At 44.3% G+C, this 25472-nt stretch overlaps 3 protein-coding genes across 15 annotated transcripts in view; 2 read left to right on the plus strand and 1 right to left on the minus strand.

The window, feature by feature from the left end:
- LOC309353949 (interferon-induced very large GTPase 1-like) overlaps nt 1-21389 on the plus strand; it is a 56579-nt gene extending 35190 nt beyond the window's left edge. The window contains 1 exon segment of the mRNA XM_081883569.1: nt 20742-21389. The gene's annotated coding sequence lies outside the window, so the exon portion shown is untranslated.
- Nucleotides 1-25472, minus strand: part of LOC309353969 (uncharacterized protein) — a 50637-nt gene that overhangs the window by 11865 nt on the left and 13300 nt on the right. The window lies entirely within an intron of this gene.
- Nucleotides 804-25472, plus strand: part of LOC309353951 (up-regulator of cell proliferation-like) — a 54750-nt gene continuing 30081 nt past the window's right edge. Inside the window, exons 1-10 of one of the 13 annotated variants that reach the window (XM_081883574.1) lie at nt 804-1394; nt 1503-1565; nt 2226-2285; nt 7576-7647; nt 8337-8408; nt 10591-10662; nt 12598-12669; nt 13358-13429; nt 14363-14434; nt 15891-21286. In XM_081883574.1, coding sequence (XP_081739700.1) covers nt 1118-1394; nt 1503-1565; nt 2226-2285; nt 7576-7647; nt 8337-8408; nt 10591-10662; nt 12598-12669; nt 13358-13429; nt 14363-14434; nt 15891-20602 — 5544 coding nt within the window. In that variant the 5' untranslated portion in view covers nt 804-1117 and the 3' untranslated portion in view covers nt 20603-21286. Of the gene's footprint in view, nt 1395-1502; nt 1566-2225; nt 2286-6578; nt 6651-6836; nt 6882-7575; nt 7648-8336; nt 8409-10590; nt 10663-12597; nt 12670-13357; nt 13430-14362; nt 14435-15890; nt 21287-25472 lie in introns of those variants that run through there. The other 12 variants (XM_081883588.1, XM_081883577.1, XM_081883576.1 and 9 more) reach the window with 12 other exon arrangements.

Raw genomic sequence — 25472 nt, forward strand, 5'->3', positions numbered from 1 at the left:
GCCCAATTTCTGAAGAGTGTTTAAGACTGCTGTCTGCCAGCCAGACTGAAACTGGTCGCTCAGAATCAATGGGTCTATTCCTCAGGGAAGCAGTTTCAGAGTTAGCCACTTATATATTCATGTTGGGACGCGGGTGGCAATGTGGGTAAAACCTCAGCGCCTAGGACTTGCCGATCACATGGTCGGCGGTTCGAATCCCCGCGGCGGGGTGAGCTCCCGTCGTTCGGTCCCAGCTCCTGCCCACCTAGCAGTTCGAAAGCACCCTTAAGTGCAAGTAGATAAATAGGTACCGCTTTATAGCGGGAAGGTAAACGGCGTTTCTGTGTGCTGCGCTGGTGCCGGTTCGCCAGAGCAGCTTCGTCACGCTGGTCACATGACCCGGAAGTGTCTGCGGACAGCGCTGGCTCCTGGCCTCTAGAGTGAGATGAGCGCACAACCCTAGAGTCTGTCAAGACTGGCCTGTACGGGCAGGGGTACCTTTACCTTTACCTTTATATTCATGTTAGACTAATATGAGCTTTGACTTTCATCATGCCTGCATTTGAAACGCATCTAGGAACTTGTAGAAGGGTTCTGAGGACTTTGGATTGCACTCTTTCAAGGGGAGGGGGAGGGGAGGAAGAAACCGTTTACTAGAAATCATTTGTTATCTCAGAACCCGTGTCAGAGTGAGACTTTCAGTTTCAGTTTCTGCTCTCTGCCTTTAAATATAGGAGAGGCACAAGTATTTGCTACCTGGAGCTGAGAAGTCTTTCTGCTGCTCCTACAGAGAAAAGAAGGTAGGCTCTATTCCTTTCTACCTGAGATGAAAAGCATACAGATCTTATGTGAATGCTTAGAGTTTGTGTACATTTCATGAACTCTTCCTTCTTAAATGTGCTTATAACATGTGCTAAAAGTCAAATTAAATTGTGCAAAATAAATTTGCTGGTAAGCGACTGAATCTCACCCTAAAATAGCAAGTCTGGAACCACCCACAGTTTGCAGCTGAAGTAGAAAAACAAAAATTGTGATTTGGTATAAGACAACTTTTGAAAGCTGAACAGGTTCTAATTCTTTCTCCCCTCTTCTTGCTCTTTAAATAAAATGTTTCTTTCACAGACTGCTGCTTTCAGAGATGATGTCCAGCTATGAAATTATACGCAAAGGGAGAAAGCAATTAATTGATATACTTCAGAAGGACATAGACTGTGTTTTAGATGAGTTACGCATAGAAACTGTCATCACAAAAGAAGAATATGAGGGCCTGGAGAAAATCAAAGACTCAAAGAAAAAAAGTAGAGAGTTGCTTATTCTGATACAAGAAAAGGGGGAAGCTGCCTGTAGCCAGTTCCTGGAATGCTTAGAAGTCGCATATCCTGCTTCAAATCATGCCCTGCAAGGTCAAAAACACGGTGAGTCTCACCATTCTTCCCAAACCTTAAAAACGTTTAGATATATCTTCCTTCTTCCTTGTTATCACAACAGCCATATGAGTTAAGAAAGCACTTATCACTTTACAGATGAGTCTCAAAATCTGCTCCAGAGTTCTGGCCACTCAGTGCTGATGTCGGAATCCCATCCAGGTGAGTTTGCAGTTTAGCAGCAGAAGCTGGAGCCATTGGTTTGTTTTTGCCTTTTTAAACCTATTTCTTTGAGGCAGGTGCAGGAAAATATTTTTCTGCCCGAGGGCTGCATTCCTTTCTGGCCAACCTTCCCTGCTGGTGGTGGGTGGGGCCAAAGGCAAAAGTGGGTGGAGCAACAAATGCATTTTTTTGTAAAAAGACTAGTTTCTACATATACCTTCATGTTATGCAGGACCTCTGGGAGATTTGGCATTAGAGAACTGAAAAGGAAAGTTCTTCATAGACTGCTGAAGGGGAGGAGCTTGTAGAGTGTGCTGCGCATGACCTCCCACTTGCTATTCACCAAATAGATGGTGTTCAGGTTTAGTCTTATTATAAGTTACTGTAAGTTTAAGTTAAGTCTGCTGCAACTGATTTCTTAAGGAGAGTGTCAATCCTGAATGTATGGAATTTGTGACCATTATGCACATTTGCCTTCAGTAGCAGTAAAGCTCTGCTGGAAGAAATATAATTGCCTCTGGTCTATTTTGGGGGGAATCCTGCAACATATTTAAGTTTTTACTCTGCTAACTTACGGCAGAGTTCTGCTCTGGATCAATACTGAGTAGAATTCCATGAGTTACACCTTCATCAGGAGCCTATTTCTGTGTGCCTTCCTAGAGCATTCATTCCCCGAGGAGAAAGATGACAGCCCAAGAACACGGCTGGACGCTTTCAGGGGTACTTAATTTCGTAAAGCAAGAGCACACCTCAAAGTCAATACCGAAAGGACCAAAAAGTGCAAATATCTGGGAAGGAAGGAAATTACTGAGCTGTATCACATTAAAGAAGAGTCTGTCTAAACCCCACAGAAAGGCCTTGGCACCTCTCTTTTTTATTATTGGTTTTCCAAATTATTACAAATCAGACCTAATGAATTTAATTTAATACAGTTTTATAAAATCAGGTTTTCTGCTCCTGTTGCCCACATATGTCCATCTCTTCTGTTGCCATTTCATTTTTTCTTAAAATCCACTTAAAATCTTCGCTAAATGTAAATCATTCTCTTTTTTAAAAAATAAAATTTATTACTTTTAAAGAGTATAGAAAAGGGAAAAAGACAAGACAAAGATAAAAAAGAAGGAACAAAGGAAAAAAGAAACAATACAATACAATATATAAACAATACAGAACACAACCTAAACCCATTAGATTAAACACAATAAACTAAACTAAACATAGCCCTAACCCACCCTAACCCTAAACAAAACAAAACAAAACAAAAACCATTTGAAAACATACATCACACCTTTTCCATATCTATCTTTCATTCCCTTATTTCCTCGACCTCCTCTCACCTCCCTTTTTGTATTCCACTTCTGTTAATTGATTCAGCAAATCCTTTCCATCTTTCTCTATTTTCTATCATAATATAAATATCTTAACATATTTTTAACCTTATTTTCCATTAAAGATAAAATACTTATATATGCTGTACTCCTTATAACCTTTCTGCTAAGGCCATAAGGATTCATTCCACCATTTTTCTATCACTCATTAATTTTACAATATATCTATATATAAACTTTAAATTTTCCAATCTTCATCCACCATCTCCTCCCCCTGTTTTCGGGTTCTGCCAGTCCTTTCCGTCAATTCCATATAGTCCATCAACCTGGTGATCTTATATCCGAGGCTCTTAACTCTCTTCCAAGTCCCTTCTGCAGATCTTCTTCATATTCTTTAATGCTAAAGAACAGGTTTCGAGAAAACTCCAACCCAACAATACTTTTATTCCTTCTGGACAGGTCAGCCAAATTTCCATAGTTGAGGCTAAGATCCATAAAGTAATTCAGGACATGTTTCAAGATTCCTCCAAATCCAAAGGCCCCCCTAACTTCAGTCTCCTCCAAACCCAAATCCATGTCCCAAAAGTCAATTGATCCCTGCATAGAGGGATCTTTCCAACTTTCCTTCTTTGGTCCAAGCCGGGATCCGATCCTCAAAATCTGACTTTTCCTAGATTCAATCATGGAAGGCCTCAACCTATGGTCCTCCACAGCTTTCTCCTTCTCCTCCACAGTTTGTCCTGCCAAAGTGGATTCCTGTACCAGGTCCTGAATTATTTCTGTATTGGTACTCACTTTTTGTTTCAAATTATTCACTTTTTGTCCCAAGCTATCAATTTTAATAGTCATATCACCTGTCTTGTTATGAAGCTGTTCCAGCGAATAGCTTATCTTGCATAGTACGGTCACTATGGCTTCTGTCAACATTCTTAAATAGTCCAAGGTCAATTCCCTGTTCTCACACTTTCTTATCTAGCAGCTGGGGATTCCCTAGTTCCACTCCTGTAACATTTCAAAAGCTCCCTCTAGAGGGAAACAGTCTCCACTTGTATCAATCCTTTCAAAAACAACTCAAGCAATAAAAATAGTTTCAATTTTCAGTTACTTTTCCTCCTTTCTAAATGCAGAAAAGGACAATGGAAACAGTATACTTCTCTTATTTAGTTAGCTGTCAAATACGTTCTGTTCTGTTCACAGTCAATGAACTCTCCCAAAACGTCACTTTTTCTAGCAGCCCTTCCAGGTTCAGAGCGGTAGTAATTTGGTTTTTCACTCTCTCCTGCAGGCTCACTAGGTTCAAAATTTCCCCCCTCTTCTCCTGCTTCCAAGGGGGATTTGGTGCTTTTATCAGATGGAAATTTAATCCTTTACCAAAGATTTTCCACGACTTTAGCTTGTGACGTCTTTGCTTCAAAATATTTACAAAAGAGGAAGGTTCTAAACCTTCCCGTTTCGATGCCAAATTAAGATATTTGAAATCCAATTTTCCGTTCTACTCACGGGTAGTTGTTTAAAGTCCAATTGTCCACAGGAAAAAGTCAGCGCTCTCCGGCAACAGCAATGCGGCTTCACTCTGTGAAAAAAGCAGTCGATTCGAAGCACCGCACCGCTCACCCCACTTCGCTCCGGATCCCCAAAACAGGGTTTCCCTGCGAGTAGGGGAGGCGCAAAAGGTGCCAGCCGAATCCCAAGTTCACAAGCTTCTCCTGCCTGTGATTTCAGTGGGTCTCCGCCTTCGCCGTGGCGGTCAGACCCTGGTTTTCACAGAGCTAGTCCCTCCCGATCAGAGGAGCTCCGCCATTGCCAGAGGCGCCAACCCGGAAGTCAAATGTAAATCATTCTCACTGCTGCCGATATATCATCTTTATAAACAGTAGTCTTCTTATTTTCCATAAGTACAGATTCCTTTTCACATGTATAGTCATTCAAATCAATATTCTCAGACCTGTTGTGGAGGGATATTCGGTCTCACTTCTTGTTTCCATCCCTGCAGCTTTTGCAAAGTCGCATTCCAAACCATCTTGCTTGCAGGCTAAAAATAGCTTGCTTTTCCTTGACACAAAGTCTTTTCCCAGATAATCCACTTCGGCACCTTTCTCCCTCTCTACAGATCTGGTCCGTAAATCCTTTTAATTGCAGTTCATTCAACCTTGGGCTGGGGTGTAGGGTGTAGTAAAATCATTTTAAATTCCTTATTAAGCATATTTGCCCTCCCCCCTTATTTTCTCGGTAATCCTGTTGTGCAAATTCCATCAATTGCTGTTGTAAAATTCAAATTGCTGTTCTCAGTCCTGTTGTAGAGCAATATTGGTTTGTCCTCTTTGTTTCATTCCCTGCGACTTTTACAAAGTCACATTCCAAGCCTTCTTGTTTGAAGGCTAAAAATAGCTCCCAGATAACATATTCATACTGTGCCATTGTAATTCTACTCTGGTGTTTCCCTTAACACAAACTTTCCCCAGATGATCCACTTTGGGCCTTTTCTCCCTCCCTACAGGTCTGATCTATAAATCATTTTAATTGCCGTCCATTCAACCTCGGTCGGGGGGGGGGGGGGTAGGACATAGTAAAATCATTTTAAATCCTTGTTAAACATAAATTATTCCCCCCCCCTTTCCCTCAGTATCACAGTACAGTTGTACCTCTGCTTACGTATCCCTCTGGATACGTAAACTTCGGGTTGTGAATGCAGGATGTGCAGAAGGGCACCTTCGGTTATGGACTTTATGGGATATGGCTGGGGCTCCGGAATGGATCCCATTTATAACCCAGAGGTACCACTTTAGTACAAACACAATAACATCAACACAACATACACACGGTTCTTTTATTTTCGCAGGTGAGGACAGGCAAAAGAAACCATTTGGCATCCATATAGAGAGAGCACAAACCCCCCTGTCCTCCCCTTCCATCAGTTGCTGAAGTAAAGTTTGTCATGCTTCAAACAGAAAGTTCATCCAATACCTCCAGGGAGCTAATTGCGGTCCTTTTCGCAGCCGATTGTTGTGGCCCATTATCATATGTCGCTTCAGGACATTGATTGCCCTCAGTGTTTCAAACTGTTAAGAAACCCTTCACAAATCAAGCCGCCGATGGAGGAGCATCCATGGCAGGGACACGCTCCCAGGTTGCATCCATACTGCCTTTCAGTTTAGGCCAGGCATAGGCAAACTCCAGCCCTCCAGATGTTTGGGACTACGATTACCATCATCCCTAGCTAACAGGACCGGTGGTCAGGGATGATGGGAATTGTAGTCCCAAACATCTGGAGAGCCGGAGTTTGCCTGTGCCTGCTTTAGGCAGCCTTGGACTTAAGCGACACCACAGGATACAGTGAACTGCCCAGTATCCCATGAGGAGCATTGCCAGGAATTTCACCTCATAAAAATCTGGTTAACCCCTGCTGGAATCTCCACCCCTGCACCCGAGAGCAGAGGAGAGCAGGCACCATATTAGTGGGTGTGACTGGAAACCAGGCCTTGGCATCTGTTTCCAGGAGTGGGGAACCTGTGGTCCTCCATCTCCCATCATCCCCCAGCCAGCATGGCTAGACGTCAAGAATGAAGGAAGTTGTTGAACCTTGGGAGGGTGTGTCCGCAGGTTTCTCACCCCGATCTAGCATACTGTATAATCGCAAATGTTAAGAATGTATACCCCATTTTGCTAGAAACTTGTTTGTTTCTAGGTTGCTCAGTCAGTGAAGAGGAAGGTGAAATTCAGAAACACCCAGAGGAAGAGAAGATAGATTTTGAAATCAGTAAGGTAAAGGGAACCCTGACAATTAGGTCCAGTCGTGGCCGACTCTGGGGTTACGGCACTCATCTTGATTTATCTGCCGAGGGAGCCAGCGTACAGCCTCCGGGTCATGTGGCCAGCATGACTAAGCCGCTTCTGGCGAACCACAGCAGCGTCACCCCATCTCTAAGTTGTCCAAGTCAATATGATGTCCGGGAAGAATTGGAGGAAGAGAATAAACACCCCACCCCAGGTAATCCCTCCTAATCATCATCACAGTGGAAAGGGAATGTAGGGTGTGTTGGAGAGAGAGTTTTGGAAGAGAGATCTTACGCTCTCGTAGCAGAGTAAATGCTGCATGCTTAGGGAGTGCTCTTCAGCTCCATGGAACCATCAATGTGGAGTTCCTTGGGGTTCAGTTTTATCCCTTATGCTGTTTAACATCTACATGAAACCACTGAGTAGGATCATCCTGAAACAGTTCAGGACGACCCACAGTCTCCTCAGAGAGAAAGGCCTGCTTTGGGGTGGGGGGTGGAGAGAAGCCCCAAGTGCTCCGAGAGTCTCCTCAGGTCTGTTTGACTTTTCTCACATACTTAGTGACTTGTCAATCCAGTAACAATTTGAATCTGTCATGAAGATATCCAAACATAACTACTGTATCTGTGAAATAAAGATCCATTTGATTGATTGATTGGGTATTAATTAAGTAAGTAAATAAATAAATAAACAAACTTAAATGACTTTGGAGGGTGGTAGATCACTGCCAGTATGTTATACTGGTAGTAGATCACAACCTATTTGAAGTTGGATATACCGATTGTAGTCCAACAACCAACCTTGGGAGGGTGTGTCCACATGTTTCTCATCCCCTGATCTAGCATACTGTATAATCGCAAATGTTCAGAATGTATACCCCATTTTGCTAGAAACTTGTTTGTTTCTAGGTTGCTCAGTTGGTGAAGAGGAAGGTGAAATACAGAAACACCCAGAGGAAGAGAAGATAGATCTTGAAATCGGTAAGGTAAAGCGACCCCACACCATTAGGTCCAGTCATCGCCGACTCTGGGGTTGTGGCGCTCATCTCGCTTTATCAGCCGAGGGAGCAGGCGTACAGCTTCCGGGTCGTGGGGCCAGCATGACTAAGCCGCTTCTGGCGAACCAGAGCAGCGCTCGGAAACGCCATTTCCCTTCCCGCCGTAGTGGTACCTATTTATCTACTTGCACTTTGACGTGCTTTCGAAGTACTAGGTTGGCAGGAGCAGGGACCGAGCAACGGGAGCTCGCCCGGTCGCAGGGTTTCGAACCGCCGACCTTCTGATCAGGAAGTCCTAGGCTCTAGTGAGGGGGTGCAGCTCTTGGATTCCTTTTTCAGAGCAGGAGGAATGACATGATCTGCTGGGAAAGTACCTGTGAAGCTGAGGAGCTCCTGAACGAAAGAATTTACAAGTACAGTTTCGTTCCTCATCACTGCTGCTGTGTGGTTTCAGGTGCTGTTACGAATATTGGCCAAGGCTGCAGAAATGTCTATCCCATTGTTGGTCCCTTAATGGGGACATGGCTTTTTAGTGGTGATTCTTATCTCAGCATGTAGCTTTTGTTGTTAAACCACTTTGAGATGTTTCATGGGAAATATATACCTAAATAGGTTGCCACATTGGAGAAGGCATTTTTAGATGGTTGTGCTAATGTGAGCTTCTGTCTCTAGGTTATCCAAGTCAAGAGAAAGAAGATGATGTCTGGGAAGAATTGGAGGAAGAAAATAAACACCCCACCCCAGGTAATCCCTCCTAATCATCATCACAGTGGAAAGGAAATGTAGGGTGTGCTGGAGAGAAAGTTTTGGAAGAGAGATCTCACGCTCTCGTAGCAGAGTCAATGCTGCATGCTTAGGGAGTGCTCTTCAGCTCCATGGAACCATTTGTGTGGAGTACCTCAGGGTTCAATTTTATCCCTTATGCTGTTTAACATCTACATGAAACAACTGAGTAGGATCATCCTGAAACAGTTCAGGAACACCCACAGTCTCCTCAGAGAGGAAACTGTCAGGATGGCCATCCATCAACAGATAGAGTTGGGTGCCATCGGCATACTGATGGCAACCCAGCCCCAAACTCCGGACAAGCTGGGTGAGGGGGGCACATAAAGATGTTAAAAAGCATCGGGGAGAATATCGCACCCTGAGACACTCCACACACCAAGGAGTGGCGTGATGACAATTCCCCCCCTAGCGCCACCCTCTGTCCCCGACCAGAGAAAGACGAGCGCAGCCATTGAAGGACTGTGCCCTGGATCCCCACGTCGGCAAGGCGGTTGTCCAGGAGTTCGTAATCAACCATGCCGAAGGCTGCTGACAGGTCTAGAAGAATCAGCAGCCCCGACCCGCCTCGATCCAGCTGCCTGCGGAGATCATCTGTTAGGGTGACCAGAGCCGTCTCGGTCCCATGACCAGCGCGGAAGCCGGACTGGAATGGCTCCAAAGCCGATGTCTCATCCAGAAACCTACCAAGCTGCTCAGCAACCGCTCTCTCAGTCACCTTACCCAGGAATGGAAGATTCGAAACCGGGCGGTAATTGGATAGATCTAAGGGATCTAATGATGTTTTCTTTAAGAGTGGGCGCACCACTGCTTCCTTCAGTTCCCCTGGGAATATCCCGGTGCCAAGGGACAAATTGATGATATCCCCCAGGGGGGCCTGCACCTCGTCTGGACAAGCTCTAATCAGCCAAGACGGGCACGGGTCAAGAGGACAGGTGGTGGGCCTGACAGGGTGGCTGCTGGTGCGCTAGGTGGCCGGTACACCTGCCGAGACAGCCAAGCTCACCTCGGAGCCCCACACAAGGCCAACACATTCAATGCCGGGGATCGATGGCGATCTAAAGCCTGCTATTGGGGTGGGGGGTGGAAAGAAGCCCTGCACGCTCCTACAGTCTCCTCAGGTCTGTTTGACTCTTCTCAAATGTTTAGTTACTTGTTCATCCAGTAACAGTTTGAATCTGTCATGAAGATATCCAGACATAACTACTGTATCTGTGAAATAAAGATCCATTTGATTGATTGATTGGGTATTAATTAAGTAAATAAATAAACAAATAAACTTAAATGACTTTGTAGGGTGGTAGATCAATGCCAGTTTGATATACTGGTAGTAGATCACAACCTAGAATCCTAGAATCATAGAGTTGGAAGAGACCACAAGGGCCATCGAGTCCAACCCCCTGTCAAGCAGGAAACACCATCAGAGCACTCCTGACATATGGTTGTCAAGCCTCTGCTTAAAGACCTCCAAAGAAGGAGACTCCACCACACTCCTTGGCAGCAAATTCCACTGTCGAACAGCTCTTACTGTCAGGAAGTTCTTCCCAATGTTTAGGTGGAATCTTCTTTCTCGTAGTTTGGATCCATTGCTCCGTGTCCGCTTCTCTGGAGCAGCAGAAAACAACCTTTCTCCCTCCTCTATATGACATCCTTTTATATATTTGAACATGGCTATCATATCACCCCTTAACCTCCTCTTCTCCAGGCTAAACATGCCCAGCTCCCTTAGCCGTTTGACCTTAACCTATTTGAATTTGGACATACCTATTATAGTCCAACAACCTTGGGAGGGCGTGTCCACAGGTTTCTCATCCCCTGATCCAGTGTGGTGTAGTGGTGAAGAGCAGTGGACTCATAATCTGGTGAACCGGGTTCGCGTCTCTGCTCCTCCACATGCAGCTGCTGGGTGACCTTGGGCTAGTCACACTTCTTTGAAGTCTCTCAGCCCCAATCATCTCACAGAGTGTTTGTTGTGGGGGAGGAAGGGAAAGGAGAATGTTAGCCGCTTTGAGACTCCTTAGGGTAGTGATGAAGCGGGATATCAAACCCAAACTCCTCCTCCTCCTCCTTATCTAGCATACTGTATAACTGCAAATGTTCAGAATGTCTACCCCATTTTGCTAGAAACTTGTTTGTTTTCTAGGTTGCTCAGTCGGGGAAGAGGAAGGTGAAATTCAGAAACACCCAGAGGAAGAGAAGAGAGATCTTGAAATAGGTAATCTCACCTAATCAATGGTGTAATGAATGGAGAAAGTGAGGGGGTGCAGTTCTGGGATTCCTTTTTCAGAGCAGGAGCAATGACATGATCTGCTGGAAAGGTACATGGGTGGAGTTAAGTAGAACGGTGATTGCTCCAACCACATTAAAACTGTATTAGTTACTTCCACCCTCAACCACCTTTAAACAAAAAAAAAAAACTAAACAAAAACTAGGCTAAAATAAATCACGTATACTTTAGCTTTGAAAATAAGTAAATGATTTGCTCACGGCGTCTCCATAAGTTACAGCAAACAAGTCTCCATCCACTGACAGTAAAACAAAGGTGAAAAATGTTCTAAATGATTTTAAAAGTTATTGGTTTCCTTACAAAAGGATCATGCAATGTTTGGCTTAGCAAAGATGCAGGCTTTAAAATCTCCCTTTTGGAGAGATGCAGTTCACTTGGTTTTTCTTGCAGCTGGGAGCCAAAGGAGGTGGGGAGAGAATGTGAGGGAGCTCCGCCCTCCACCCCCCCACTGTCAACCTGAGCTCAGGTTAACCATTTCATGCCCACAAGAGTCTGTCTACCTAGTCCTTGAAAGTCTCTCCAGGCCATATCCCCACAAGTCTTGCTCTGAGCTCCTCTTGAGTGTGTTTGATTGGCTGGAAGGGGTCCTTGGACTGCAATAATGCTGTATGCTTACCTTGATGGGAGGATGGAGAGATGTGGGGGTGTGTGGTGTGTGGAGAAAGGTATAGCTTTGTGTGGCTGGAAAAAGCCCCATTGCACAGAGTCATCATATTTGTTTTGCTCTGCCCACGTCTGCCTCTGTGTCCTCACCCAACCATTGGCCAGCTGCCTCTGGAAAGTAACCCACAAAGGAATGTAACTGCATCTTCTTCAAAAATCTCATTGAACATAACAGAAAAGTGCAGCGATGTTTAACATTGTCACACGTTGATGTCTGTTGTCCCATCACTCATCTTCTTCCAAACAGTCCACCTTTTAGGGGATGCAGCTCTGTTGCACAAGGGTGCCAAATCTGCTTTTTAATTGCACAAGCTGAATTAGTTGATAGGTGGTTGACTCCCACCCAGAAATAATGACAGCCTGAAATCACCCCGAGACACAGAAGTCCTGTGCAGAGGAAGGATGCTAACTGATTTTCTTTATCCATCTCAATTGGGGTTTAAGCCTGGTTTTGGCACAGATACTGCTCTGGTCATCCTGTATGATGACCTCTGTCAAGAGAGAAATAGGGGAAATGTGTTTTGTAAATTCTTCTCAGTCTTTCAATACTATCTCCCATAGTATCCTTCTGGAGCGGCTGTCCAAACTAGGAGTGGGTGGCACTGCTTTGCGGTGATGCTTAGGTGATGCTCTTCAGCTCCATGGAACCATCAATGTGGAGTTCCTTGGGGTTCAATTTTATCCCCTATGCTGTTTAACATCTACATGAAACCACTGAGTAGGATCATCCTGAAACAGTTCAGGACGACCCACAGTCTGCTCAGAGAGATAGGCCTGCTTTGGGGTGGGGGGTGGAGAGAAGCCCTGCCCGCTCTGACAGTGTACCCAGGTCTGCTTGTCTTTTCTCACATGTTTAGTTACTTGTCCATCTAGTAACAAATTGAATCCGCCACGAAGATATCCAAACATAACTACTGTATCTGTGAAATAAAGATCCATTTGATTGATTGATTGATTGATTGGGTATTGATTAAGTAAATAAATAAACAAACTTAAATGACTTTGGAGGGTGGTATATCACTGCTAGTTTGTTATACTGGTAGTAGATCACAACCTATTTGAAGTTGGACATACCAATTGTAGTCCAACAACCTTAGGAGGGTGTGTCCACAGGTTTCACATCCCCTGATCTAGCATACTGTATAACTGCAAATGTTCAGAATGTCTACCCCATTTTGCTAGAAACTTGTTTGTTTCTAGGTTGCTCAGTCAGTGAAGAAGAAGGTAAAATTCAGAAACACCCAGAGGAAGAGAAGATAGATCTTGAAATCGGTAAGTAAAGGGACCCCTGACCATTAGGTCCAGTCGTGGCCGACTTTGGGGTTGCGGAGCTCATCTCGCTTTATTGGCCGAGGGAGCCGGCGTACAGCTTCTGGATCATGTGGCCAGCATGACTAAGCCGCTTCTAGCAAACCAGAGCAGCACTTGGAAACCCCGTTTCCCTTCCCGCCGGAGCGGTACCTATTTATCTACTTGCACTTTGACGTGCTTTCGAACTGCTGGGTTGGCAGGAGCAGGGATCGAGCAACGGGAGCTCACCCCGTCGCAGGGATTCAAACCGCCGACCTTCTGATCGGCAAGTCCTAGGCTCTAGTGAGGGGGTGCAGCTCAGGGATTCCTTTTTCAGAGCAGGAGCAATGAAATGATCTGCTAGAAAAGTACCTGTGAAGTTGAGGAGCTCCTGAACTAAGGAATTTACTAGTACAGTTTCGTTCCTCATCACTGCTGCTGTGTGGTTTCAGGGGCTGTTTCAAATATTGGCCAAGGCTGCAGAAAGGTCTATCCCATTGCTGGTCCCTTAATGGGGACATGGCTTTTTAGTGGCGATTCTTATCCCAGCATGTAGCTTTTGTTGTTAAACCACTTTGAGATGTTTCACGGGAAATATATACGTAAATAGGTTGCCACATTGGAGAAGGCATTTTTAGATGGTTGTGCTAATGTGAGCTTCTGTCTCTAGGTTGTCCAAGTCAAGAGAAAGAAGATGATGTCCGGGAAGAATTGGAGGAAGAGAATAAACACCCCACCCCAGGTAATCCCTCCTAATCATCATCACAGTGGAAAGGAAATGTAGGGTGTGCTGGAGAGAGAGTTTTGGAAGAGAGATCTTACGCTCGTAGCAGAGTAATTGCTGCATGCTTAGGGAGTGCTCTTCAGCTCCATGGAACCATTTGTGTGGAGTACCTCAGGGTTCAATTTTATCCCCTATGCTGTTTAACATCTACATGAAACCACTGAGTAGGATCATCCTGAAACAGTTCAGGACCACCCACAGTCTCCTCAGAGAGAAAGGCCTGCTTTGGGGTGGGGGGTGGAGAGAGGCCTGCGCGCTCCAACAGTCTCCTCAGGTGTGTTTGACTTTTCTCACAGGTTTAGTTACTTGTCCATCTAGTAACAATTTGAATCTTTCATGAGGATATCCAAACATGACTACTGTATCTGTGAAATAAAGATCCATTTGAATAATTGATTGGGTATTAATTAAGTAAGTAAATAAATAAATAAACAAACAAACAAATAAACTTAAATGACTTTGGAGGGTGGTAGATCAATGCCAGTTTGATATACTGGTAGTAGATCACAACCTATTTGAATTTGGACATGCCTATTATAGTCCAACAACCTTGGGAGGGTGTGTCCACAGGGTTCTCATCCCCTGATCCAGTGTGGTGTAGTGGTTAAGAGCGGTGGACTCATAATCTGGGGAACCGGGTTCGCGTCTCCGCTCCTCCACATGCAGCTGCTGGGTGACCTTGGGCTAGTCACACTTCTCTGAAGTCTCTCAGCCCCACTCACCTCACAGAGTGTTTGTTGTGGGGGAGGAAGGGAAAGGAGACTCCTTTGGGTAGTGATAAAGCGGGATGTCAAACCCAAACTCCTCCTCCTCCTCCTGATCTAGCACACTGTATAACTGCAAATGTTCAGAATGTCTACCCCATTTTGCTAGAAACTTGTTTGATTCTAGGTTGCTCAGTCGGTGAAGAGGAAGGTGAAATACAGAAACACCCAGAGGAAGAGAAGAGAGATCTTGAAATAGGTAATCCCACCTAATCAATGGTGTAATGAATGTAGAAAGTGAGAGGGTGCAGCTCAGGGATTCCTTTTTCAGAGCAGGAGCAATGACATGATCTGCTGGAAAAGTCATCATATTTGCTTTGCTCTGCCCACGTCTGCCTCTGTGCCCTCACCCAACCATTGGCCCCCCGGCTGTCAACCTGAGCTCAGGTTAAGCCTTTCATGCCCACAAGAGTCTGTCTACCTAGTCCTTGAAAGTCTCTCCAGGCCATATCCCCACAAGTCTTGCTCTGAGCTCCTCTTGAGTGTGTTTGATTGGCTGGAAGGGGTCCTTGGACTGCAATAATGCTGTATGCTTACCTTGATGGGAGGATGGAGAGATGTGGGGGTGGGTGGTGTGTGGAGAAAGGTATAGCTTTGTGTGGCTGGAAAAAGCCCCATTGCACAGAGTCATCATATTTGTTTTGCTCTGCCCACGTCTGCCTCTGTGTCCTCACCCAACCATTGGCCTGCAGCCTTTGGAAAGTAACCCACAAAGGAATGTAGAATTTTTGCTTCTTCAAAAATCTTATTGAACATAACAAATGTGCAGCGATATTTAACATTGTAACACGCTGATGTCTGTTGTCCCATCACTCATCTTCTTCCAAACAGTCCACCTTTTAGGGGATGCAGCTCTGTTACACAAGGGTGCCAAATCTGCTTTTTAATTGCACAAGCTGAATTAGTTGATAGGTGGTTGACTCCCACCCAGAAATAATGACAGCCCGAAATCACCCCGAGACACAGAAGTCCTGTGCAGAGGAAGGATGCTGATTTTCTTTATCCATCTCAATTGGGGTTTAAGCCTGGTTTTGGTACAGATACTGCTCTGGTCATCCTGTATGATGACCTCTGTCAAGAGAGAAATAGGGGAAATGTGTTCTTGTAAATTCTTGTCAGTCTTTCAATACTATCTCCCATAGTATCCTTCTGGAGCGGCTGTCCAAACTAGGAGTGGGTGGCACTGCTTTGCGGTGATGCTTAGGTGATGCTCTTCAGCTCCATGGAACCATCAACGTGCAATTCCTTGGGGTTCAATTTTATCTCCTATGCTGTTTAACATCTACTTGAAACCACCGAGTAGGATCATCCTGAAACAGTTCAGGACCACAATACCTCTCCCCATACAAAGCAACTGAGATCCTGCAATCATCCTCTTGTGCCTCCTCCATGAGAGATCTGGAGGGAGGCAACATGAGAGTGGGCCTTTCCTGCAATGGCCCCCCGCTTGTGGGATGCTCTCCCTAGGGAGGCTTGCCTGGTGACTTTGTTACATATCTTTAGGCTCTGGGCAAAAACATTTTTCTTCTCTTAGGCCTTTTGCTAATTTAACCACATTCATGGCCTTTTAAACAGAGGGGGGTGTTTGTTATTATGGTTTTTTATGTTATTATCAGTTTTAATATATTAGTAAATACGTTTCTCATTTTCTACAGAGAGAAGAAAAGCAGTTATGGATATTCTGTGCAAACTAAATCTAGAAAAGCATAAAAGCAAAGCGCTCTCCCTCCAAGAAGTCCTGAAAATCAGTTCGGGGAGCTTGAAGGAATTCACACCTCAAACCTGGGAAGATTTGCCTTGGCATTTTCTGAGGAAGATATTGGCTCTGAATGTGACAGCCAGGAGCACCAGCTTCAAACAAGTTGTTTCTGATGATCAAGTACTTAGAAGAAATGAGAGGATTGATAAGGACATTTTCTTGACTCTTGAAATGGGTGAGAGTCATTCTGTCAACCCCCTTGATGTCCTTTGTGCTGTTCTGCTTTGCTCTGACAGTTTCCTCCAACAGGAGATCCTTCTCAAAATGTCCATGTGCCAGTTTGCCCTGCCTTTGCTCCTCCCTCCCTTGGAGACTCCCAAATGCACCCTGATGCTCTGGGCCATGAGGGACATCGTGAAAATATGGAGGCCCCATTCCTTGGCTGAAAGCAGAGGCTTCAGGGAGGAGAGCCTGGTGTTGACATCCATGCCAACCATTTCCTTTGTGAGGATGGGGAGCTTGAGCTTCTCCAAGTCCAAACTGCTCGGTGAGTTCCTCAGCCCTGCCCAACAGCACCATGATTTCTTCTTCCACCGAGATATGGAGTGCGGAGACATCCCACGAGAAATTGCTGGTGGGCTTGTGGAGATTGCCTGGTATTTCCCACGTGGGCAGAAAAGCTCAGATCTCTTTCCAGAGCCAATTGCAGTTGCAAATCTTCGTGGAGACATTGAATCACACTGGGTGCAGTTTAGCTTTTTAACGCAGGTCTCCTCTGCCATGTTCATATTTGCTGAAGCCATTGATGAAAGACAACATGACCTCTTGTCCTCACTGAAGGGAACATCAACTCAGTTCTATTTCATCCTGGAATGTGACAGCAACAAATGCCACAAAGCTTTGGGTGTTTTAGATAAATTGGCTCCAATACTTAAGCTCTGTAATTCAAACATACTAGTGCAATCTGCAAAGAGAAATAAGGCAGAGTTTGTGAGAAAGTTACGGTCAACTGTGAGAGGAATACTTAATTCTCAACCGACGTGTATGAGTGTACAAGGGATGTGTGCTGTGACATGTGAACTTTCGATTCAGGCAGATGTGGATGGCCAAGAATGTCAGAATGCCCTCCAGTGTGCAGAAGGAATCACTGCAGACATAAAAGATGTAGCAAGGTACAAGCAAGAAATGCTGAGACTCCAGGGCGATCTCTGGAAAAACCTGGCCAAAGTGGAGAAAGAAGTGTGCAGAATGAAAAGACAGGGGGACAAACCTTCAGAAAAATACAGGTCTGAACTGAAGGGCAAATGGCTGGAACTGCGTAAACAGCAGAGTCAATGTGACCTCTCCCCTGGCTTGATAAAATTTGTTGATGCCATCAGTCATTTGAAGTCTGCAGAGAAGCACTACTTCCTGAAATGGATGAAGTTCAACCTGGATCATATTGCTAGAGAGAACCTTTCCAAGTTACGGGCTGAGTATAAAGAGAAATACAAAATTTCAGGAGATGATGTCCAGAAGACTGCAGAAATTGACCGACAGATATCTTCCTCTTCCTTGGGAGTTGAGCACTTCATGCGTGAGCTGGGGCAGTTTTATGAGGCAGAATACTCCATGGTTATTGAGGGCAAAATAGCAAAAGACAGAAGGCAGTTTGTTCATTTCCCAAGCATTGCAGCTGACCTAATGCTAGAAGGGTTTCCTCTTGAACTGATGGATGGAGATGCATCCAACATCCCCCTGCAGTGGATAACTGATGTTCTGACCGAGCTTCATAAGAAACTAAGTGGACGATCCAAAATTAAGGTGATAACCGTTCTGGGGGTGCAGAGCACTGGGAAATCGACCCTTCTGAATACCATGTTTGGCCTGCAGTTTGCTGTCAGCAGTGGGCGGTGCACACGAGGTGCCTTCATGACACTTCTTAACGTCTCAGAGAATTTGGCTCAGGATCTTGGCTGTGACTTCATCCTGGTGATAGACACAGAGGGCTTGAAAGCCCCTGAACTGGCCAAACTGGAAGACAGCTATCAGCATGACAATGAATTAGCTACTCTAGTCATTGGGCTGAGCGACATCACCATTGTCAACATGGCCATGGAAAATGCCACCGAAATGAAGGACATCTTGCAAATTGTGACCCATGCCTTCCTCAGGATGGAAGAGATTGGGCAAAAACCCAACTGCCAGTTTGTTCATCAGAACGTCAGTGACGTTTCTGCACATGACCAAAACATGAGGGACAGGAAGCATCTTTTGGAACAGCTGAATGAAATGACCCAGGCTGCAGCAAAAATGGAAAAACTCAATAGGGATATCAAGTTTTCAGACATCATGGACTACGACCCAGAAATGCACAATTGGTACATCCCAGGTCTTTGGCATGGAGTCCCACCAATGGCCCCAGTCAACATGGGTTACAGTGAAAAAGTCCTTGAATTAAAGAAGTACATATTTGAATTCATAAAGAACCGCTCATGTAAAATACCTCCCAAGGACATCCCTCAGTTTATTGAATGGGTGAAAAGTCTGTGGAATGCTGTGAAACATGAGAACTTCATCTTCAGCTTCCGAAACAGCCTCATAGCAGATGCTTATAACCAGCTCTCCATGAAATATTCTGAATGGGACTGGCATTTTCGCAGAGAGATGCACCTCTGGGTGTCTGAACAGGAAGCGTCAATACAGAATGCTTCTCCCGATGAATTTGATAAAGGCAGTTTTAAAAATGAGCTTTATCAGCAGCTGTTGGCTGGAGAAGAGCAAATTTTGGAGAATTTGAAGCAATACTTTGAAAGCAGAGCAGCAAATCTGCATTTGGTAGAAAGGTACAGAGAAGTTTTTGTCCGCAGTGCTCACAGCCTCAAGCAGGAACTTGAAAGTTATTCTTACAACAAATGTCAGGAAGCTGTTCGCATTAAAAAGGGGCTTCACAAGATTCACTCTCTACAAACTGAATACTTGAAAATAATTGAAGGAAAGGTTGATGGGCTACTTAAAAAATGCCGGGAAAATGAAGATAGGATTGAAGATCAAGAACTGGAAAAAGAGTTTGAAAGAATGTGGACAGAAACATTATCAGAAATATCACCTGTTCCCTTAGAGAAACGACAAATATATGAAGAGGTTGACTTACATTTGAGAAGGGAATTGTCACATCGAGGAAGTTCAGTCAATGTAAAATTACAGGGAGCAAAATCTTTGTTAAGCTACAGAATGAATACTTTTCAAATGAAGTCTGAATATATGGATTCAACATGGTGGCGCCGTGTGAAACACTACTTTGCTAACAAGGAGTGTTTGCATGAGATAGAAGAACTTGCTAACTCCTTGATGGCTAAATGCAGTTCCTACATTTGTAAAAAGGTTGATTCCAAAGGAGACTATGATGATACATATTGTGGTGAACTTTTACAGATTATCAATGAAATGCTTCAACAATCTGATGCTCATAAACTTCATACAACAACATGCTTTGAAGTGGATCTAAAGCTTCACATTTTGGGGGAAGCAGCTCATGAATTTCAAAAGATGCATGAAGAGTTTATTAAGGAAAATGATCCCTATATACGCTTGGAGAAACTGAAGCCTCATTATTTCTCAATTTTCAGAGATCTTTATCTGGAAAAAGATGCCCAGCAAATCAGAGCCAAGAATTTATGTGACCAGTGTCTCCATCCTGCCATTGTGAGTTACATCAACAAAAGACTTGGGATAGAAATAGTAGATGACATTCTCAACAGTGCACAGTCCATTGGGTATGCCAGTCGGAGCTTCTTCCAGTTCACTGTCCTGAAGGAACTGTTGGAAGAGGGTAATATCAACAGTTACGTAGAATACATTGGGGCTTATGAAAAGTTTGTCAAAAACTGGATCCAGAAACAAATTTTGGATTACTATGCAAAGAATGAGTGTCTGAAGAAACTGGAGGAAGAGATTCTCTCTGCAATAGTAAAGAAAATTATAGAAACACTGGAAAAATTAAAGCATCAAGATATTGAGACAGTCTCAGAATTTTTGGACAGTTTTTGCAGAGAAATGCAGAAGGAGTTAGTCATTTCTAAGGACAGTCTGTTAGGGGTACAGTTTAAGAATGCAACTGATCCTGCACAGTTTTCTGCTTATGTTGAAAACTTCCTTCCCGATTTGCAACAGCAAATAATATCTGAATATGATATCCTGGATCTCCAGTCTAAACTCTCCAAATTGCCTGTGAGCCCCCAGGATGAGATCTTCAAGCGGGTGTTTGGCTGTGGGAAGCAGTGTCCTTTCTGCAAAGTCCCCTGTGAAGCTGGAGGGAGTGCTCATCAAGAGCATTTTGCAACTGTCCATCGGCCTAAAGGACTGGGAAGGTACAGAGAAAAAGAGTCAGAAAAGCTTGTTTATGATATCTGTTCAACTGCTGTGGCTTCCAACACTGAGTTCAAAAATCGGGACACAAATTGGGAATTCTATCCATACAAAGATTATCGTTCATATTATCCAGACTGGTGCATCCAACCAGATCCCAGTATCAATGCTTCAGATTACTGGAAGTTTGTTTTGAACAAATATAACTATGATTTTGCAAGAATATATGAAGCTAAACCAGCTGATCTGCCAGCGGACTGGAAAAATATAACTGAAGAACAAGCACTGGAGGCCTTAAAGGACATTTATAATATGAAGTGAGCATTCTTATCTTAGCAGAAGAGAAACATGGATAATCTTCCCATGAAAGCATTTCACAAAGTATGCAAGTCCTAATAACGTAGAAAAGGCCCCTTGAAAATTAAAATGGATCTCTTTGAAGGATCCCTAACACTGATAGATTCTGCATCCCTAAGTCCCCAGCTGGATTTCCATTTATTACATTTTGTGCCACATATAGTGGAATGTTTTCAGCCAGTCGTGTCTACCTGTATCACTATGTTCACCTTTTCCGTTCAGGTGCACGTTTATTCCAGTCTCATTTTTCTTCTTTCCCGATGCCCTTAATCCAGAGCATATTATTTACCCTGAGCAGCAATCTTTTCTCTTCCCCTCCATTGTATTAAAATACTGCTGCTAACTTGGAATTTGAAATTCACCAAGTGATGGCAGCAGTACAGCTCAACGCCAACACAGGCTTGCTCATAGTGGGGGTTCTACAGATGGTAACCTTGCTTCCCTTCCTGTTTATTATTATTACTCTCTTAGTTATCATGATAAATTGTAATTCCCTATCTATTCTCATGTTTGGAAGAAAACTTGTCGTGAAGAATTTCTTTAGTAAGCTTTAGCCTTTAGGAATGGTAGAGTCTACCGATGCTGTTTTTCACTTCTTTTTTGCGATGACATTGATAAAAATGACAGTAAAATGAATGTCTGAAGGTATATCGGGTCCAATTTCATGTACTTGTCTACACGAATGCAATGTATTCTGTAATGCACTGTATTGCAATGAAAACAATATTAATAAACATATTTTTAAAGAGTTCTACTGCTTTAAAAAATCCATTAGTCTTCAGCTTCCCTCTGGTAGAACAGACTGTTTTCAGGGAAACACACAAGTCCTTTTCAGAGTGCTTGGTTGGGTGGTGTGGAGAAATTCAGGTCAGCTGATGTACGGATGCACCACTCCAAATCCGTCCAGTCTCCCAGTTAAGACCATTTATCTTCACTGCTACAGAACTGCAATACAGATGGGAGAGTTCAGAATCTTAAATGGACAAAGATGCAAAAGGTTTAGAGATCTTCAAAATGCAGGCAGACGTCATCCAGATGTAGATAACTATCCCCTTGCAGACTCTGGGTTTAATCACATGGGCATTTAATGTGTATTTGAAGCTGGATGTGTCTTACGTTCTTTGGGTGTTGTCCACTCAAGGTCTTACTGTTGCGTTTGCAAAGTAAAGGAAGGACTGAACTCTGGTTAATAACAATACACACAGAGACTTGAACCAGCAAGACTCTGGGAAGGGTGCGTATAATCGTGTCTCTCTGTGCTTGTCCGAGTCAGATCCCTGCAGCCCCCAGCCCAGGCCGTTTTATTCACAAAAGAACTTTTTACAGAGTGTTCAAAAAACCAATCAGATTTCTTCTGAGCAATTCCACAAACAGATGTGGGGAGAAAGTTAAACTACTAAAACTAAGCACAAATATTTCTGGGGTAAACAAAGAACAGAACTACAAAGAAGAGCATCTGGCAATCCCGGAGGTAATAATCAATACACATGATAAGAAGGATGGCCAGGAGGACAGTGACCATTATCACCTTAATGTGAAACCTGTTTCCTGGCCCTAAGATTCACATCCTTAGATTAATATCAGAAAACTACAAAGACGAAACTGCCCAGTCTTTGAGGACACAGGATGTCTGCCTGTCTTAAGTGTGTACGTGATTCGTGAAGAGCAGGGAGAAATGGGCAGCAGAGGCAAAAAGGCATGAATGTAGAATCTTATGGGATTTAATCAGAAATTATCGTCAATATATCAAACCCAGTCAACACAATGTCTTCATCGTGGACACGATGGCTTGATGTATATTCTATAATTCCTCATGGTAATCCCATCTGATCCCTACATCTACCTGTCCAACAGTTTTTTTCCACGGTAAATTCTGATTTTCCCAAATCAGGGAAAATCCAATAAGGGAAGTGTATCAAATATACAATTAATGGTTGCCTGACTGTGACATTTTTTGTGGCGCCATTTCTCTCTCTGCCCTCTAGGTCCATTTTGTTTTAGTGTGAGCTACGTATCATAGAATTGTAGAGATGGAAGGGACCTTGAGAATCATCACCTAATCCGGCCCCTGTGGCAGTTTATTTATTGGGGGGGTGTCAAATCCTCAACAACTTTGGTCAGCCCTCACGCATGTTCACTTCATCAAATCTGGCCCTCTTTGAAAAAAGTTTGGGCACTCCTGATCTAGTTGAACCCCCTGCAACTTAGGAATATGCAGCTGTCCCATGGAGGCATCAAACCTGCAACCTTGGCATCATCGGCACCATGTTCTTTACCAACTGAACTATCCAGGCTCAGTTAGTATATGCTGACAAGTCCTCACTCCTGTCAGCAGTCATGTGGCAGTATCCTGCACTAACTGCAGGCTCCGGACAAGGAGTGAGGGGCGCCCCACATACTGTACAGTGCATTGCAGCAACCCAGTGTTGAAGTACAGTGGTAAAAGGTAAAGGTAAAGGGACCCCTGACCATCAGGTCCAGTCGTGACCAACTCTGGGGTTGCGGCGCTCATCTCACTTTATTGGCCAAGGGAGCCGGTGTACAGCTTCCGGGCCATGTGGCCAGCATGACTAAGCCACTTCTGGAGAACCAGAGCAGCACACGGAAATGCCGTTTACCTTCCCGCTGGAGTGGTACCTATTTATCTACTTGGACTTTGACGTGCTTTCGAACTGCTAGGTTGGCAGGAGCAGGGACGGATCAACGGCAGCTCACCCCGTCGTGGGGATTCGAACTGCTGACCTTCTGATCAGCAAGTCCTAGGCTCTGTGGTTTAACCCACAGCGCCACCCGCATTTCGAAGTACAGTGGTACCTCGGGTTAAATACGCTTCAGGTTACATACGCTTCAGGTTACAGACTCCCCTAACCCAGAAATAGTACCTCGGGTTAAGAACTTTGCTTCAGGATGAGAACAGAAATTGTGCTCCGGTGGCGCAGCAGCAGTGGGAGGCCCCATTAGCTAAAGTGGTGCTTCAGGTTAAGAACAGACCTCTGGAACGAATGAAGTACGAAACCAGAGGTACCACTGTAATCAATGCCTGAACTTCTGTGGCAAAGTTTCTCCGGTCCAGAAACGGCTTTAGCTGTTGAACCAGCCACAGTTGGTAAAAGGCATTTCCAGTCACTGAGGCTACCTGAGCCTCCAGTGACAGAGCTGGATGGAGAAGCACCTCCAAACTGTGAGCCTGCTCCTTCAGCAGGAGTGCAACCCCATCCTGGGTAGGCAGCAGGCCAACTTGTCAGGCGCAGGAGCTATTCATTCACAGTACCTCAGTCTTCCCAAGATTCAAGCCATAGCTGTCAACCTTCCCTTTTTTTATGGGAAATTCCCTTATTCCAGCGCTGCTTTCCGCTGCTATCCTGGATTGTTAGATATCCCATAGACTGTCCCCGGGACAGGTGAGGCTGCCGATCCTTTATTTTCAAATCTGAAAGTTGACAGCTATGATTCAAGCTCTGCTTGTTTTTAAAAATAAAAATAAAACCACAAATATATAATAAAAACCACAACCCAATAACGACCCCACCCAAAAAACCCCACATTTCAAGCTTATACGTCTCTATGTGCATCAAAATCAACCAAAGGCCTGGTTAAAAAGGAACGTTTCTGCTTGGCACCTAAAGGTGTATTATGAAGGCTCCAGGTGAACTTCCAGAGGAGAGCATTCTCGTTTTGCCACTCTCCGGACCTCTTGAGGAGGTGGCAGGTAAAGGAGGGCCTCAGAAGGTGAATGAATGACTTTTATTAGTACAGTCACAGACCAGTTCCGGCTCACTTACAGTATCAGGAAAATCATAAAACACAACAGGAATACATTGAATCACAGTTAGGTATAACAGAGACAATTCAGATATAGCAGCAGTTAAAAATATATTAATCTGTATGTGTGACATCAAAAATGTTGCTGCTGCATGCCAGCCCAATCCATTTGCCCAGAAGGCACCATCACTTCTTTTGTTATACTAAGAATGATGGTCCATAGGTGGGAGCCATGGCCAGTTCTATCACATGCCTGACTAGTTCAGCAATGGAACTGAATCCTCCATTACATTTTAATCCTCGCTGGATCCAGGACCCCAGGAATTACACGGGGCTCGAGCATCATACAAACTGAACCCCCCAAGGTTACAATTGTTGTATTTAGACGTGTTGGTATAGAAAGGGTTTCTGGCTGCAGGGACAAAAAAATGGAGACAACAATGGAGGCATTGTGGAAGATTTTTGCAGCCCAGCATTTTGAATGGAGGGCTTAAAAACCTCACAGTTTCTTAATTGCTAGAGAAGGCTCTGTGAGGTCACTCCCCCTCTCCTCCTGAGAGACAAGCTGGGTGACTGAGCAGCCTTGCACCTAGATTTTTCCGTAACAAAAGCTTTCTTCCTAGTCCTCTCTCTCTCTCTCTCTCTCTCTCTCTCTCTCTCTCTCTCTCTCTCTCTCTCTCTCTCTCCTTTGTGGAACATAGATCAGAGAACACGTGTCTGAGCTCCTTCCTGAACCCAGACTCCATTTTGGAACTGACTTTGTAATTTTGTACTCGGTTAATTTGTCTACCTGCATTGCTTTTGCTGTGGCGCTTGGATCTATGACTAAGACCTTGTATTATGGAAGTAGTAAACCTTTTAAAACTTGTGCAACATGACAGTTCTATGATTCTATGATTCTATGTGGTCCAATTCATTGCCAGAGGGGTAGAGATGGGAGAGCACATTGTCAGTGCCTAATACTGGGATATTTAAAAGGCCTAGCAACCTAAATTTCCTGTGCTTTGCAAACGCAGATACATAACTGAACAAGATTCCACATGCTTTTAAAACTACCACTTCCACCCTCATG

This window comes from Podarcis melisellensis, assembly GCF_964234715.1.
Source record: "Podarcis melisellensis genome assembly, chromosome: 13".
NCBI lineage: Eukaryota > Metazoa > Chordata > Lepidosauria > Squamata > Lacertidae > Podarcis > Podarcis melisellensis.